The sequence below is a fragment of the Corvus hawaiiensis genome, chromosome Z, assembly GCF_020740725.1.
Source record: "Corvus hawaiiensis isolate bCorHaw1 chromosome Z, bCorHaw1.pri.cur, whole genome shotgun sequence".
NCBI lineage: Eukaryota > Metazoa > Chordata > Aves > Passeriformes > Corvidae > Corvus > Corvus hawaiiensis.
This window is the reverse complement of record NC_063255.1, coordinates 15,439,142-15,455,131: the sequence shown is the minus strand read 5'-3', so window position 1 is coordinate 15,455,131 and position 15,990 is coordinate 15,439,142. Positions and strand designations below refer to the sequence as shown.

General features: G+C 44.8%; 1 protein-coding gene across 14 annotated transcripts in view; it reads left to right on the top strand.

Annotated features, from left to right (window-relative positions):
• The window catches only part of UNC13B (unc-13 homolog B), a 213,406-nt gene extending 200,587 nt beyond the window's left edge, over positions 1-12,819 (top strand). For 8 of the 14 annotated variants that reach the window (XM_048290580.1, XM_048290571.1, XM_048290576.1 and 5 more), the window contains 6 exons: positions 1,763-1,843; positions 2,237-2,384; positions 5,757-5,813; positions 8,318-8,410; positions 9,482-9,641; positions 10,809-12,819. In XM_048290580.1, the coding sequence (XP_048146537.1) occupies positions 1,763-1,843; positions 2,237-2,384; positions 5,757-5,813; positions 8,318-8,410; positions 9,482-9,641; positions 10,809-11,094 (825 nt within the window). In that variant the 3' untranslated portion in view covers positions 11,095-12,819. The remainder of the gene's footprint in view (positions 1-1,762; positions 1,844-2,236; positions 2,385-5,756; positions 5,814-8,317; positions 8,411-9,481; positions 9,642-10,808) is intronic. The other 6 variants (XM_048290582.1, XM_048290583.1, XM_048290581.1 and 3 more) reach the window with 1 other exon arrangement.
• Positions 12,820-15,990: the final 3,171 nt, after the last annotated feature.

Genomic DNA, 15,990 nt, shown 5'->3' with positions numbered 1-15,990 from the left:
ACATAATGTGTTGAAGAAACTGACACTGGGAAACTCGGAGAAAGCAGTGATGTGTTGCTGTGCATTGACAGCATGGGCACAGGTGGAGTGACCGCTCAGGGGGCTGAAAAGCTCTGTAGGTGTTTGAGAGAAAAGTGTTGACCACCTGGTTTCTGTGGCAGTTTGGGGAATCTGGCAAGCAGGCCTAGAAAGTCATTTTAGCAGAGTGAAAGTTGCTCTGCCTCGGGAACACAGCTATCCTGACTAAATTGGCGTCTCCCATGAACATGGCCCTGGGCTCCGGCTGATTGTGCACTTAATCTGACTGTCAGACAGAGAAAAGAATGCTTTACCCTCTGTGTGCTGAAGTGTCTGTGTACTGAAGTGTGAAGCCACATCATCTTCAACGGAATTACCCCCAGCTCACAAAGAAGAGGGAGGAGGGCTATTGCTTCCCTCAGGACAGCATATCACAACAGAAGACACGCTGCAGCTCACCAAGTACTGTGCCCCTGCACACAGTCCCCAGACCAGGGACATCCTGTGTGGGGGAAGAGGCGTGTCGAGGCACAGCTCTGCTACTCAAGAAAGCAGGGTGTGAACTTGTCTGAGAAACTTGACAACTTGAGAGGCATCTTCTGTGGAGTTCAAGGCTGCACTGTGTAAAGTTGATGGCTAGATGTCTGTGAGAAGTGTAGCAAATGCCTTGTGCTGGCCCTAGACTGCAGAGAGTCCTGTCTCTGTCAGGCAGGAGATGGATTGCAATGGATAATGGATGGGGACAGCACCAGGCAGTGTGGAGAATCAGCAAGCTGCAAAATAGCCAGCAGGTCTGTCCCTGTGAAACATGCACATGATGCCACACACTAGGTGTGTTTTACGCAGAGGCAATTTAGCAGGCATGTCTCCTGGAAAGTGTCTAGGGGGGCTGTGACATGTTTAGAGTAGGGATAAACAGCCTTTGCCTGATTGGCCTGCAGCTTTTTAATGAATGCTTTAGGACCCAACCTGAAGTCAACTGGCCTGACCTTCAGCAGCTCAGTTAGAATATGTGTTTGTGCAAAGCTTTGACTTCTAAAATACGCTGTTTTCCCCTGAGACCCAGACTAAGCATCAGAGAGAAAGAGCTTAGTGAAATGACAAAGGATGGCACATCCCTGTAGTCAGGCAGGAGTCTAACAGGAATGTGCTTCCACTGCAGGAAAGGGAATTCTTTCCCAAGTGATTCCTGGCTTTTTGCTATTAGAGTTGGTGGGTCTCAATGGGAACAATGTCTTCTTTTAGCAAACGTGTTTTCTTTTGTTTTTCTTCTTTTACGCAAATGATGGAATGAATTAGTGACCTTTGTAGTTGGAAGAGTTAAAAAAATCCATAAATGACATAAAACGACTTTGACTAATGTCTGGTCCTCAGAATTCCTTGATTAAGGTGGTATTTGGAGAGTTTTGTTGTGGCTGCTCTAGAATGACAGTGGTGGCAGGCAGACTTCTGTTTGGGTTTTCTTGAGAGACAAACTGTGATTTTAAATTGTCACTTACCTTTGTCCAGTTCTTTCCTTATTTATGTCTTCTGTGCCTGCAAGAAAGAGAGAAAATTAGTTTATTTTCAAGTTAAGCTGTAATAAATGATTCTGAGAGACTCCATTAAACATTACTCGAACAGCTGAATTAATGCTGTCACCACATAGATACAGCGTGAATCCAGAGAAAATGATGATACTGGGGACTCCTTTTCCTTTAGCCTCTGACAGCATGCTCATGTCAAATACAATGGTTGTTTGCAGGATCATATGGTGAGAGAAGAAACCAGGAGCCTCACTCCAAAGCAGTGTGCTGTCCTGGACCTGGCACTGGATACAATCAAAGTAAGTGATTCCATTTCTGTCTCTGCTGTTCTCTAACTCCATCTTCAAATCCGTTTTGGGAGGACAGTGCCTGTCCTGGTTTAGGAGATGGCAGGAGTCTGTCCCTACTGCCACAGTGATAAAGGCTCTAAGGGAATACTGCCATGTTTGTCTACACCTGAAGAGGTTCAGGGGACTGGTATGCTGGGAGTCAGCATATTCATATTTAAGTGCTTTGGAACAGGAATGCCATGAGCAGTTGGTGTCAGCTGGTATTAGGGCTGGGTTTCCAGTACAGAAGCTGTTTTGTGAATTTTTCCAGCTGTTTCCTATCCGTACATACAATTGCACATACCTGTTGGTTGCTGGTTGCAATTCTTGCTCAGTACCTTTCCCATTTCTTTTCACTCTCAGCAATATTTCCATGCTGGTGGCAACGGTCTGAAGAAAACCTTCTTGGAGAAGAGCCCAGACCTGCAGTCACTTCGATATGCTCTCTCCCTCTACACTCAGACCACGGACACTCTCATCAAAACGTTTGTCCAATCTCAGACAGCTCAGGGTAAGACTCTTTTGTATTGGCAGAGTTCAATGGAGCTCTTGGATCTGTTCATAATTTCTCTCCCTGGTACTGCCAGTTTGTAGAGTGCTTTTGGCAGTAACATTTCTGAAAGCGTGACAGTTCAGAGCTTTTGAAACTGGAAAGGAGGGAAAGGGGGTTATTTCCCACTCTATTGACTACATTTTGAGAGAGCAGAACTCTGTGAAACATAAGGCTTGGGGTGTTTGTGGTCTTTTTTTCTCTGCAATCCTCACTTAACAGTCACGTTTCATGAATTAATGTGGGTGGGTGGCTTAAGTGAAATTTGAAGTTACTGTACTGAGACTTGCACAGTGGTGTGAGGTACCATTTCAGCAAGACACCACTGCAGAAACCAGTGGTTAACGTGTGTGGCCTGTGCCTGGGTCACAGACCAGCTGCTGGCACAGCCCATGTGGCCCTGACTAAGGCTGAGTGACAGCAATTTGATGAGTTATGGAGCTACAGGCTTCCTGTAAAGGGAGAAATCTCTCAGGAGAGCAACAAATACACTGTTTTGTCTGCAAGCCAGTACAGGGTATGTGGGAGCTAGATGATTACAGATCACCACAACATATTAATAAGCTGCTGGGATGGGTCACCAAAGTGTTTGGTGACTCTCTGAGAAGCCTTATGGCTCAGTAGTGCTGTTTCATTGATTTTGGAGGGATAAACAGTTAATTTCATCTCTTTCATGTGAACATCTCCATATTATTGTACTGAAAAAATTTGGTCTCTAGTCAAGGACCTTCACTGGCTGACTGTGAATCTCACTATTTGCAGTAAGAGGAGACAGATGCTGTTAGGGGTTGGGTCTAAACCAAAACTGGTATTTTTAAGTTTTCAGGCTGTTTAATTAAAAGCCTTGCCATTAAGCTACTTCATCCCAGATGCAAAGTTATACAACTCCATGGGCGTGTCCTTCTGCCATCTGTTTGCATGGAATCCTTTTTCTTTTACTCCTTCCAAGCCTAAGAGAGCTGGCGACCCCACATACTGTACTAACTCTGCCAGCATGCCATCACACCGAGCCTCAGGATCAAGGGGAAAGCACTCCATTTGCACACTTTCCCTTGTGTGCCAATGAGGCTGCTTGATACTGGCATTCCCCTAGGAGTGTGGAAAGTTCAGAGATTTCGTGAACAAAACAAGGTTTGTTTCTAGAGAGAAAAGTTTGGTTTAGTTTTGGATGGTTGAATCATCAGAAGAGGAGCCTCAGAGGGGATCTGAAACTACCTGAAAGGAGGTTGTAGTGAGGTGCAAGTTAGTGTTTTTTGCCATGTCTCAAGTGAAAGGATGAGAGGAAATGGCCTGAAGTTGTGCCAGGGGAGGTTCAGGTTAGATAGTAGAATTTATTTTTTCATTGAAAAGGTGGCTAGACACTGGAATAAATTGCCCAGGGAGGTGGTGGAGTCACCATCTCTGGAAGTGTATAAGAGGTGTCTGGATGTGGCATTTGGGGACATAGTTTAGGGATGATTTTGATGGTGCTGGGTTGACAGTTGGACTAGATGACCTTGCAGGTCTCTTCCAACTGTGATGGTTCTGTGATTCTATGATCCCTGCCTTTAGCAGCACAGTCTAGTCTTCCTTATGTTGAAACATACTGCATTAAATAAAAAATCAGTACCTTTGAGAGAATGGTCCTGTCGCTGTGTCCCAGCAGAGCAACGATGACATCCAGTGGCCAGACGGGTCAAAGACTGCTACATCCACTAGGGACTCCAGGAACCTGGCTGTTGCCATCACTTACGCAAACCACTTTTTAACGGGGAACTTGAGTGCACACTTGAGTGCTTACAGTCTTTGCTGTCCTGTGCACATATTTCCCGTTATATATCCAAACCATGAACTGACGCTAGTTTTTTGTGTGGATCCTGTTAAACTGTCATGATGAACTAAGATACAAGGAAGTGTGGCAGCACTGATGTTCTGCAGTCCATGCTACAGTCAGGAGTACTTAAAACTACAGAAAGAAAGTGCTCCACTGAAGTCACAAAACTGACAAATTCAAAGCTGATATGAAAAAGCAGCTTCATGCAATGCATGATTTGGCTGTAAAGCTTCGCTGAGGGCAAGTATTTAGCAGAAACACAAAGATAATGGAACATTGTCATTATCTCTCAGAAGCAGAAATATACAGGGCTCCCACAGAAGTGGGTGCCTGGGTATTTATGTATTTTTTAAGAAGCTTAGAAAGAATGAAGCTCTGGCGTTAGGGCATAATATGCACACGTTGTGAGATCATCAATTAAATCTCATAGCTGACTGATGACATTTTTTTGTGACTTAGTCTAAGGCACTGTGGGGAACACTGGGCATGGTAGGCCACTGGTACAAATCAGCATCTTGTATGTTAGTAGGTTTGAGAATTTTGGACCCTGTTTGTGGAATAAAAGATCTGAGCTATGCCACCTAATATCTGCAGAATCAGTGCTAGGACATCTCTGAGAAAGGCATGACTCTGATCTCTTCTCTGTGGTGACCAGTGACAGGACCTGAGGGAATGGCCTGAAGTTGTGTCAGGGGAGGGTTAGGTTGGATAGTCGGGAAAGGTTCTTCACTCAGACGGTGGTTGGGCACTGAACAGGCTCCCCAGGGAAGTGGTCACTGCACCAGCCTGACAGTTCAAGAGCTGTTTGAACAATGCTCTCAGGTACAAGGTGTGACTCTTGGGGTGGTCCTGTGCAGGGCCAGGAGCTGGACTCAATGTCTCTTGTGGGTCACTTCCAACTCAGCATATTGTGTGATTCTGTGACTCTGTCCCAGGACTGGGGCTAAAGAAGGATATTTTCTTACCCTTCTTATTAACCACGGCTGGTATATGGGTTTGGAGAGCTGCACACAGGTTGAAGGGACAGAAGGGGCAGCACCACTGTTTACAGCTGACATCTGCTTACCAGAGCTCTGTGATTGAGGTTTCCCTTTGCATAAGTCCCATGAGCCATGGGAGGACATGGCTTCATGCAGAATCATTTAAATGCTGTTTGCTTCTCTTACTTCTGTGCTCAGTGGTTGCACCTTCCAGTTTGTGAAGTACCTACTGCTTTCATTTCATTACTGAGTAGACTTCTATTGCACTACCTCTATTGCTGCTAAATGTTTGCTCTGCAGGATCAGGGCTGCAGTTCAGTTATGCCAGCACAAATTCTGTTCTGTTTTAACCCAGACTATGCCTTACTTGCAGACAGCCTTGCTCTCCAAAGCCTGGTGCAGAAGATCTAGGAGGATATTTTGTCTGTTAAGAGCTAGAATATTTGCCTTGTGTTTAAGTGACATTGCTAATTGTGTTGTAATTCATACTCTTCTCTCTTTATCCTGCTTGCTTTCTTGCCTTTTGAATTCATGTCTCAGTGCATGATGGGAAAGGTATAAGGTTTACCACTAATGAGGACGTTCTTCCTGATAAGGGTATGTTCAAGATTAATGTTGTTACCATAACAACATTACCCAACTGCCTTGCTTTTGAAGTCATCTTGCCCATGCTCAGAAACCTTTTCCAGAGTCCTGTTCCCTGTAGTTCCCTTGTAGAAGTGAACTTCCACCGAATGCTTGCATCCCACAGACTGAGCCACAAGTGGTGTGGTTTGGAAGTCTGTACCTTGCCTGAGAGCCTGTTCCCAAGCTTGAGATTTATTCATGGGATGTGAAAGTTGTCTTGAAAATGGACTGGGTTTTGGAAGAAGCTGCAGACTTGTTCCCTACCCTTTACCATGAGGTGTGTGTTTCAAGTCCTGAACTTGCATGTGTGTGGTCTGCTGAGAAGGGCTACTGTAATACATGGGAATGTCTGATACGCACTCAAGGCTATGGCCAAGCTTGAACCATCTGGCTTGAAGCAGGGTTAGCTAAAGGTCTGGATGCTCTGGAGACCCCTATATATTAAGTCTTGCAGTGTTTCATCTCTTAATTTATTTTTTGCTGTCCAAAGTCTTTTTCTTATATCAGGTGAAACACATCTATAACCCATTGCACGAGCTCAGTTCTGCAGTTTCACCTTTCAGTATTGCAATACCAATGAGGCCTTCATGTCAAGAATTAAATCTGCTTGTCACTAAATGTACAAGTATGTGTATGCACACAGTTGTACATGCTCAGAATATTTTTTTGTTGGCTGTCTTCAGATTGCTTTTTTGTCTCTGAAATTTTCAGTTCATAGAACAAGATTTTTGTGTAGAAAGACAAGAATGAAGGCAGGAAAAACTGTAGTGTAAATTTTGTCTTCTTCAAAGGTAATGGAATGATTCTGCTGCCATTCTTCTGAGGCATCAGCATCTCCTTTATAACCGATTAATTACACTAAGGATCAATAAAGTGAAGACCTGAGTGTTTGTTGGCTAATGTTTCTGTGGATTGTGGCCATACTGTTGGTAATTCTGTTTGTTTCTGTGGAAAATGCCAACAGTGTAAGTGACAGATCCACACCATCAAATGGGTCAGGTCAATAATTAAGCCTACCAATTTTAAAGCTCTGTGCTTATATACAGAAAAAAAAGCAGCATTGCACTTCTAACCAGGGAGGAAACAGTACCTTCAAGATTATATTTGTTACAGCCTAAAGGTCAAGAATGAGAACCTACCCTGAGGTAATAATTTGAGGTTGTGTTTTGGTTGCTCAGATACTTGTATATTAATGTGACTTTCACTGCCTACAGTTCTGTGGCATGTAATTTGCCTCAGAGAATTGCACAGTGTCATGGCTCTCAACCTCTTGGTTTTTAAATGAGTGGTTTTGCTGCCTGCAGACCATTCTTGTGGAAGTTAACTTGTTAGATCAGTCTACTCAAAATGTTTGTTTAATGATATCCTTCAAGCTCCTTATCTAGAATTTCAAACAGACCAGTTTTTCACTTAGTAATGTATCTTACCCTCAGATTTGACAAAAAAAATGCTGTTCATAGGTACTCAATTACCCTCTAAGTATCTCGATTACAACAGCATTGCTAATTGTCAAACTGAGGTCAGGCAGTTATCAAAGAGAAAGTCAAATCAATCTCACTCTCTTATCAAAACTTGATCTTCATTTTGCACAGCAGTCATTTTCTGTAATTTACGTGACATCTTAATTGTATTACCCAGAGAAATGTCATTTCCATATACTACATGATGATAATTGTGATTAACAGTTAAAAAGTTGAAAAAAGTCATAATTGTAAGGTTCATGAAAGCTCCCTCTGATACCAACATACTGTCTTTCCTTTCTGAAGTTACATCTTATTTTCTCCATGGCTAATTGATAAAGGGAAATAAGTATGCAAATTGTGAGTGCTTCTCTCTCAACATTTTTGATGCACAACAAAGAAGGGGGGTTCTCATTGTGCTCCAAAGAGAAGCAGATAGGCAGTCAAGATGACAACTTTTAAGTGATGTTACAACATGCAGAAAGGTTCTTGGAGGGTGAGACTGCACTATGGCTCCGTGCAAATCACTAATACCTATATCTTTTTTTCCCCCTAAATTTCCTCTGTTGTGTGATGTCCTCTCCTCCTTTTTCTGTTGTTGTTGAGTTTTTTGTCCTCCCTTCTTCCCTGAGCAGACAAGAATGCCAATGCCCATCACTGGAATGCCTGCATGTACACACAGCAGCTTGGCAGGAACCTCTGAAAAATTCTTGCTCCCTGTGAAGGTCCACTGTTGAGCATTAGGTCTTTTAAATTCTTTTAAAATCCTCACTGGTGTCCTCAATAGGATGCAGTCTTGAGTGGAGTGGAAGAAGTGCTGGTGTTTATGTGTGTTGGGCATGTGAGCCTGATGTTATCTTGCACTACCGTGACATTCTCGGTGCTGACTGAGAAGCTGGCTCTGGGAGGTGTGCTGTGAAAACACCACATTGTCTTCCTGAGGCCATAAAGACTTAGGCCAATAACAAGTAATCCATGTGTGCGTGGCGGGGGGTGTTGATTTTCTTCCCACAGGCTCTGGTGTTGATGATCCCGTGGGAGAAGTGTCCATCCAGATTGACCTGTACACCCACCCAGGAACTGGGGAGCACAAGGTCACGGTGAAAGGTATGGCAAAGCACATGCTGCTGCTCAGGCTCGCCGGGGCAAATCTCCAGCTGGCAGTCAGGATGTTTCTGTGTTAGCTCATGGGATCTCAGGCCAGAATTGTTTTCTCTGTTTCACATCAGGGACACGAAGAGAAACAGCAAATGAGCTTGTGCAGCCAGTGACATGGCAGTGCACAGCCCAGTTGTTTATTGGCAGCGATTTATGCAAGTAAACAGAAATCAGATGATGGCTCTCGCCAGGCGCCACAGTTTAGTCTGTGCTGCAGAGAACAGGGCAGGCTGATCTTGCGAAACTGCTCAGTGTGCACCCGGACATCACAGAGCCACTGAGAGTTCAGAGGCTCCTCTCCCCCGTCCTGAAGGCCATGTTGGTCCCTGAACAGCCACTCTGAAAATAACCAAAGCAGTGATTCATCCCAGGGTTCCTTTTCCTCCTTCATCTCCTTCGCTTGAATACAGCATACTTAACTACTTTAATTTCCTCTGAAGATTTATGTAAACAGTTCTTCAGGCCTCTCTTCTGGTTAAATCTACATGGAAGTGCAAAAGCTGATTTTCAGAGCTATTTCCTCTGCTTCGGTCTGTTCCCTGCAGTGACCTGAGATAGAATGAGAATTAAAAGCTAGTAAGTCTGGATCCTGGAACCACCCACAGCTTTGTTTGTCTTACCTGCAGTCCCATTTTCCCTTTTCAACAGATACCTAAATATTGGCCTCCAAAATGCCCCTTTTTTTTCTTATCCCACACATAGTGATGATGTAAGCATGGAACTGTCAGGGCAACCTGCCTGGAGCTGCAGGAGTGCCTGTTTTCTTGGGCTTATTTCTTGACAATCCATATGGCAGAAGCTACATGGTGTCCCAAACATTAAATTCCCTTCACAGAACTTAAACTAGATCAAAAAAGCAAATCCTTGCATTACAAAAAAGTCCTGCTCATGTGTGTTGTGACACTGTCATGTTTCAGGTTAGAAACAAGAAACTGAAAGCAGAGCAGAGTTGAAGGATGTCCAGAGCAATGAGCACAAATGAGTATTTACTGTAAACAAGGTTGTGACTCTCTCTTCCAGTTGTGGCAGCCAACGACCTGAAGTGGCAGACATCTGGCATGTTCCGTCCATTTGTTGAAATCACCATGATTGGGCCCCACCAGAGTGACAAGAAGAGGAAGTTCACAACCAAGTCGAAGAGCAACAACTGGGCTCCAAAATACAACGAAACCTTTCATTTGTAAGTGTGAAAAATATCCTGGGTATCTGGTGTGGCAAGTGCAGATGCAGAGGACAGTTAGGGTTTTCCAGTGTCCCCAGACAGCCTGCTCAGGGCCCAGAAGAGTACATGAACCAGTAGCTTGGTCCTGTCTTTGGTGTCTTTGCAGAAAAGCTGGATTATGGAAGTTTTTGCTGCGGGTGGGTTGCTGAGGTCTGTTCTATACCAGCAGTGTCCTTCGGCTTCTTTCTGAAATACTCTGTGTGTCCTGTGAACGTATTTTACTGTGCTCTGTCATTTTAATGAATTTTGTATTTTTTATTGGTAGAGTTGAGGATAAAAGTTTATTTATTTCTTAATGTGTGTTTTTATCCCAACTTGACCTGTAGGACATGCTTTTGGAACTTGTTTCCAAGGATACAGCCCTTGGAATTGGTAGTAAGTTGCTCTGCTAAAATTGCAGTGTTTCTCAGCATTGAGTATTGATCTCTTCTTATTTCATTTTCTTTCATTATTATAAGGACATATTCCTTCTTGGGAGGCTTAACAGAGGGAGCTGCAGGCTTGAGCTCTCTCAGCTGTACATATAAAAATGAGATGAGCAGAACTGACCAGCAAAAGGCTGTAAATGTCTGGGGGAGAAGGGAGTGTTCATATAATTGTTCTGTTCTGTGAGGAAAGGCAGGCTCCCTCTAAGTGAAGAGATACTGTTCCTTTTATTCTTTTAATTTTAGAAACATCAGAAGGGCTGGGGATTTTTTTTATTAGCTTTTGCATTAATGGAAGGTCCTGAATCTTTAACAAAGACTTCATCTAATTAAAATAGTAATTCTGAAATGAAGCAACCCTTAGCAGAAGCAGAAATGTTTAAAGTCATCTGAGTTGAAAATCTATTAGCATGGCTTTAATGCTTCCCGCTCCTCTCATTTCACAGTTTAACACACACACGCAAGTTGCAAAGGCAGCTTGAAAGGGGTTGTTCATTTTTTCTTCTTGAGTAACCAGGTTTACTTTATCTGCTGTAAATCGGAAAAAATGCCCACATGCTGTAGGTTTTACTTCTCTCTTTCTGACCAGGGTTTTCTGTAGAAAGGAGTTTTCTGTGACTTACCAGAGCCCTCCAGTCAGCTGCTGGCACCTTTGTTTTGCACTCGAGACACTGTAAATGAACTTGTGTGTGTTTTCCAGCATCCTGGGGAATGAAGATGGCCCCGATGCCTACGAGCTCCAAGTCTGTGTGAAGGATTACTGCTTTGCCCGGGAGGACCGGGTTCTGGGGATAGCAGTGATGCAGCTCAGAGATATAGCAGACAAAGGAAGCTGTGCTTGCTGGTGCCCCCTCGGGCGCAGGATTCACATGGATGAGACTGGACTCACAATCCTGAGGATTCTCTCTCAGAGAACCAATGATGAAGTTGCCAAGGAATTTGTGAAGCTGAAATCTGAGTCCCGCTCCACAGAGGAAGGCACCTGAGCTGAGCTGTGTAATGTTCCCTTTCCTCTTCTGCCTTGTGCCAATATGTGCAAGTGTTCAACAATTCTCTTTTATTAATTGCAAAAGGTTTTTTTCATGTTGTCTTTGTCAGCTCCGATAGCGCACGTGTGCTGTATAGGAAACAAATCCATCAATCTGATGTGAATTATTTATTTTTTAGTAGCTGGGTAAGACACCGTAGAGAATGAGACAATCTCTTCTTATTTAACATGTAAATTCTGCTTTGTGTATATAAATTATTTTATATTGGAGGCTGGAGTTGCTGGGTTTTGTTGATATGCAGCACTGTGATTTTATCCTCTGAATTTGGCAGGCATTAAAAAGGTTCTGCATAATCACACTACGATGCAAACACACAACTGTGTGGAAATTGGGAGGAGATGATTTGGAGGGGTTGACAAAGCACAGTTATCTCTCATTGAATTCACGTACTGTGGAGCTGCCTGGGGATCTTCTGACACAGATTATGCCAACGTGATATACAGACACCTCAACATCTGCTTAAAAAAGAGGTTGCAGATGGCTCTGAAGATGCACACCGAATGAATGTATGTCCACGGATGTGCTGCTGTGAGCGCGGGCAAGACCAGGGCCACGAGCCCGGGGTGGGGCCTGAGATGTCGTAGCCAAAAGCTGCATAAGGCAGCACACCAGGAGCAGGCTGCAGCTGCCCTGCCACTGTAATTAGCTGGTGTGTCTCGGAGAGTACAAATCCCCACGTGCTGCTGGGAGTCCCTGATGGCCGTGGGGGTGCTGTAAGCTGCTCAGCTCCGTAAGGCACGCTCGGGCTGCCGTGACCGACACGGTCGGGAAGGGATCAGCGTTAGAATCGTAGAGTTAGAGCCATGGCGAATCACATGGCTGCTATGTGCTTTTTCCACTTCAATATTCTTTTGTTAGTGTTTGACAGAAGATTGGATAATTTAATATCGCAGGCTTTCTGTAGCATTTTATTACCCTGGAGTAGCTAAGACCATTCCTCACTATGAACCCAGAAATGACGGCTTGCTTGGAAGAGAGGAGCACACCTCCCCTCTGCAAGCCCTCAGTCTGGAGTGCTGGTCAAGGGGCAGCACGTCCATTCGCTTCTGATCTTGGAGATGCTGTTGGCCGTGCTGTGATTGACCCATGCTGATTGTCATTAATCTTATAATACCATTGACAATACCATTGAAATATTTTTGCACTGTCTTAAAGAAGCGTCCTGCTTTTGTTTTCTTAAAAAACAAAACACTGTCCTGAGCAAAGTAATTGCAGGGAGGTCAGAATTTCTGACTGAAAATTCGCAAGAAGGAAGGTCTGGAGTGGTGATTGCACCTGAGGCATGTTTGTTGGAGGGTTTTTATTGGGGATATTTTTGCTTTTCCAGCTGCCCTTGTGCTCTGGAAAGTGCAGCTGGAACAAGCCAGTCCTTGCCCATAAAGTACTGTAATACTGTCAATAAATTCAAGGACTGCATATTGAATGACTTTTTTTTTTTTTTTTCTTTCTATTTTCTCTGACACTTGTGCAGCTGTATGATGTGACTCCTGTATTTCATGGGCCTGCTTGTAGAGTTCTGAGACAGCACATCTGCTTTGTTCTTGTCCATGATGTAATAATGCTCTTCAAAACTCCATGCTATTTGTCATGATTTTGAATCATTGTACGTGCCATTGTTACGAGAACTGTTAGTATGGTCTTTAATAAACTCTTTTAGCAGCATTTGGAGCTGTCTTTTGGAGCGTAACTGTGACTGGGTTTCCTAAACCATGGAGGACAGAATCACTGCTGCATCTTCGGAAATTATTCAGGTTCAGTATGTAGTTTTCTTTAGTGCTTTAGATGCCTGGCAAGGAGTATGAGTCAGTTTCCCCCTCCTCCATGGTGCCTCTGTCTGGGACATCTATCCCTGAAGTCCTTGGCTTCTGATAACACTCTGAGACATCACGGAAAAGCATAAAGAATAGCTTATTGACATTTTTTTCTCCTGTCTGGCCTTTAAGCCACATTTCCTTTGTACTCAGGGTAGTCTCCTGAAGGTGCTGAATGGAAAGACTCAACCAAGGCAGCTGGATACTTCGCAGATAACAGATGAAGAAAAATAATTACATACCAAGCTTGATTCATAACTTTCAGCCTCTTACAAACATTAATTCTCTGTAGATGGTATGCACAAGAGATGAAAGAATAAGCCTTCTGGATGGCAAAAAAACTACTCCCCCTCTCCATTTTTTGGGGATTCTGCCAATTTCCAGGTCAGATAACTCAGAGACTCATATTTCATGATAATGTGGGTATCTGAATTTCTGTGATCTGAAATGCCATTTTTTCCTTGGTTAACATATGCTTAGCAACATAGTCACTTGGGAGGCAGTCCTGAAGGGCAAAGGAATCAGGGAACATTGGATATTCTTCAATAATGAAATCTTAAAGGCACAAGGCACAGGAGGAGGGCATCTCCATGTGCCGAAAGATAAGCCAGCAGGAAAGAAGGCCAGCCTGGCTGAACAGAGAGCTTGGGCTGGAACTTGGGGAAGAAAGGGAAGTTTCTGACTTCTGGAAGAAGGGGCAACTTGGGAGGACTACAAGGACGTTGTGGGATTATGCAGGGAGAACACTGAAAGGGCCAGAGCCCAACTAGAACTTAACCTGGCTACTGCCATATAAAACAGTTTCTGTAAGTACATCAGCAACAAAAGGAGGGCTAAGGACAATCTCTGTCCCTTATTGGGTGTGGTGGGAAACAAAGTGACAAAGGAGAAGGAAAGGCTGAGGTACTTCATGCTTTCTTTGCCTCGGTCTGTAACAGTAAGACCAGTTGCTCTCAGCCTGATTAGCTGTAAGACAGGGATGGGGAGCAGAATGAAGCTGCCATGATCCAAGGGGAAATGATAAGGGACCTGCTGCACCACTTGGGTGCACACAGGTTCTATGGGATCCACCCAAGGGCACTGAAGGAGCTGGTGGAAGTGCTCACCAGACCACTTTCCATCATTTACCAGCAGCCCTGGCTCATCAGGGAGGTTCCAGCTGACTGGAGATTGGCAAAAACAATGCCCATCTACAAGGAGGGCCAAAAGAAAGATCCAGGGAACTTCAGGTCTAGCAGCCTGACCTCAGTGCCCTGGAAGGTCATGGAGCAGATCATCCTGAGTGCCATCATGGACACATACAGGAAACCACGGGATCAGGCCCAGCCAGCGTGGGTTTATGAAAGGCAGGTCCTGCTTGACCCACCTGACCTTCTGTGACAAGGTGACCCATGTAGTGGATGAGGGAAAGGCTGGGCATGTGTCTACTTGGACTTCAGCAAAGCCTTTGTCACTGTTTCCCACAGCATCTCCTGGAGAAACTGGCTGCTTATGGCTTGGATGGGTGCACTGTTCACTGGGTGAAAACTCTCTGGATGGCCAAGCCCAGGGAGTGCTGCTGAAGGGTGCTGCATCCAGTTGGTGGCCTGTCACTAGACATGTCCCCCAGAGGTCAGTGTTGGGCCCCATCCTGTTTATCTTTATTGATGATCTGGATGAGAGGATTGAGAACACCCTCAGTCAGTTTGCAGATGGCACCAAGTTGGGTGGGGGTGCTGATCTGCTGGAGGGCAGGAAGGCTCTGCAGAGGGATCTGCACAGGCTGAATCCATAGGCTGAGGCCAGTTGTGTGAGATTCAACCAGGCCAAGTGCCAGGTCCTGCCCTTGGGTCACAACAACCTCCTGCAGCTCCAGGCTGGGACAGAGTGGCTGGAAAGCTGCCCAGGGGGAAAGGACCTGGGGGTGCTGGTCAACAGTGGCTGAACATGAGCTGGAGTGTGCCCAGGTGGCCAAGAAGGCCAAGGACATCCTGAATGTATCAGCAATGGTGTGGCCAGCAGAACCAGGGCAGTGACTGTCCCCCTGTGCTGGGCACTGGTGAGGCCACACCCCAAATCCTGGGCTCAGTTTTGGGCCACTTTCTACAGGAAAGACACTGAGGTGCTGGAGCGTGTCCAGAGAAGGGAACAGAGCTGGGGAAGGATCTGGAACACAAGTCCTGTGAGGAGCAGCTGAGGGAGCTGGAGGTGTTTATCCTGGAGAAAAGGACGCTCAGTGTGGACCTGATCACTCTCTACAGTGACCTGATAGGAGGCTGTAGCCAGGTGGGAGTCGGTCTCTTCTCCCACGTGAACAAGTGACAAGAGGAAATCGCCTCAAGTTGCCCCAGAGAAGGTTTAGGTTGGATGCTAAGAAAAAATTTGGTCACTGAAAGGGTTGTCAAATACTGGAACAGGGCTGTCCAGAGACATGGTGGAGTTGGCAATGCTGGGTTAATGGTTGGACTTGATGATCTTAGAGGTCTTTTCGAACTTAAATGGTTCTATAGTTCTGCAATTCTTATGTGAGTAACTCCGGTAACTCAAGTACAACTCAAAGTCCTGGCTTCGTCATGGGGAAGTTGGTGGCATATACTGCATGGTGTGTAGCTTAAAGCATGACTTTAAAGCCCCAGTTCAGTACCTGGTCAGGTGGTTCACAGGTTTTTCACTCATCAGAATTCCTGCTTGTCATGGCTTCAGCAAGTGCTGCAGAGAAGAGAAACCAATACAGAGCAATTCAACGAAAAAAGTGTTGCCTGTAACCATGGTGAAGAGGCTTGGGCAGGGCAAGAGGTCTGGCTTTTACAACAGAGCCAGGAACCCAACTCTGCTGAAGGTATTGCTTATCCACTAGTTTAGCACTTCTCTTGCCATCCAAGCTTGTGAGCTTTTTAATCACAACATCGGTTTCCACAAGCGTTACTTTGTAACATGTTTGCCTAAAACTGTTTGCCCATCTTGCTTCATTTCTTGGGTTTACAGTAATTGTGATGCTTTGAAATTTTCCTTTCTGCCTGAAAAACCTTGCAGATCCGAGCTA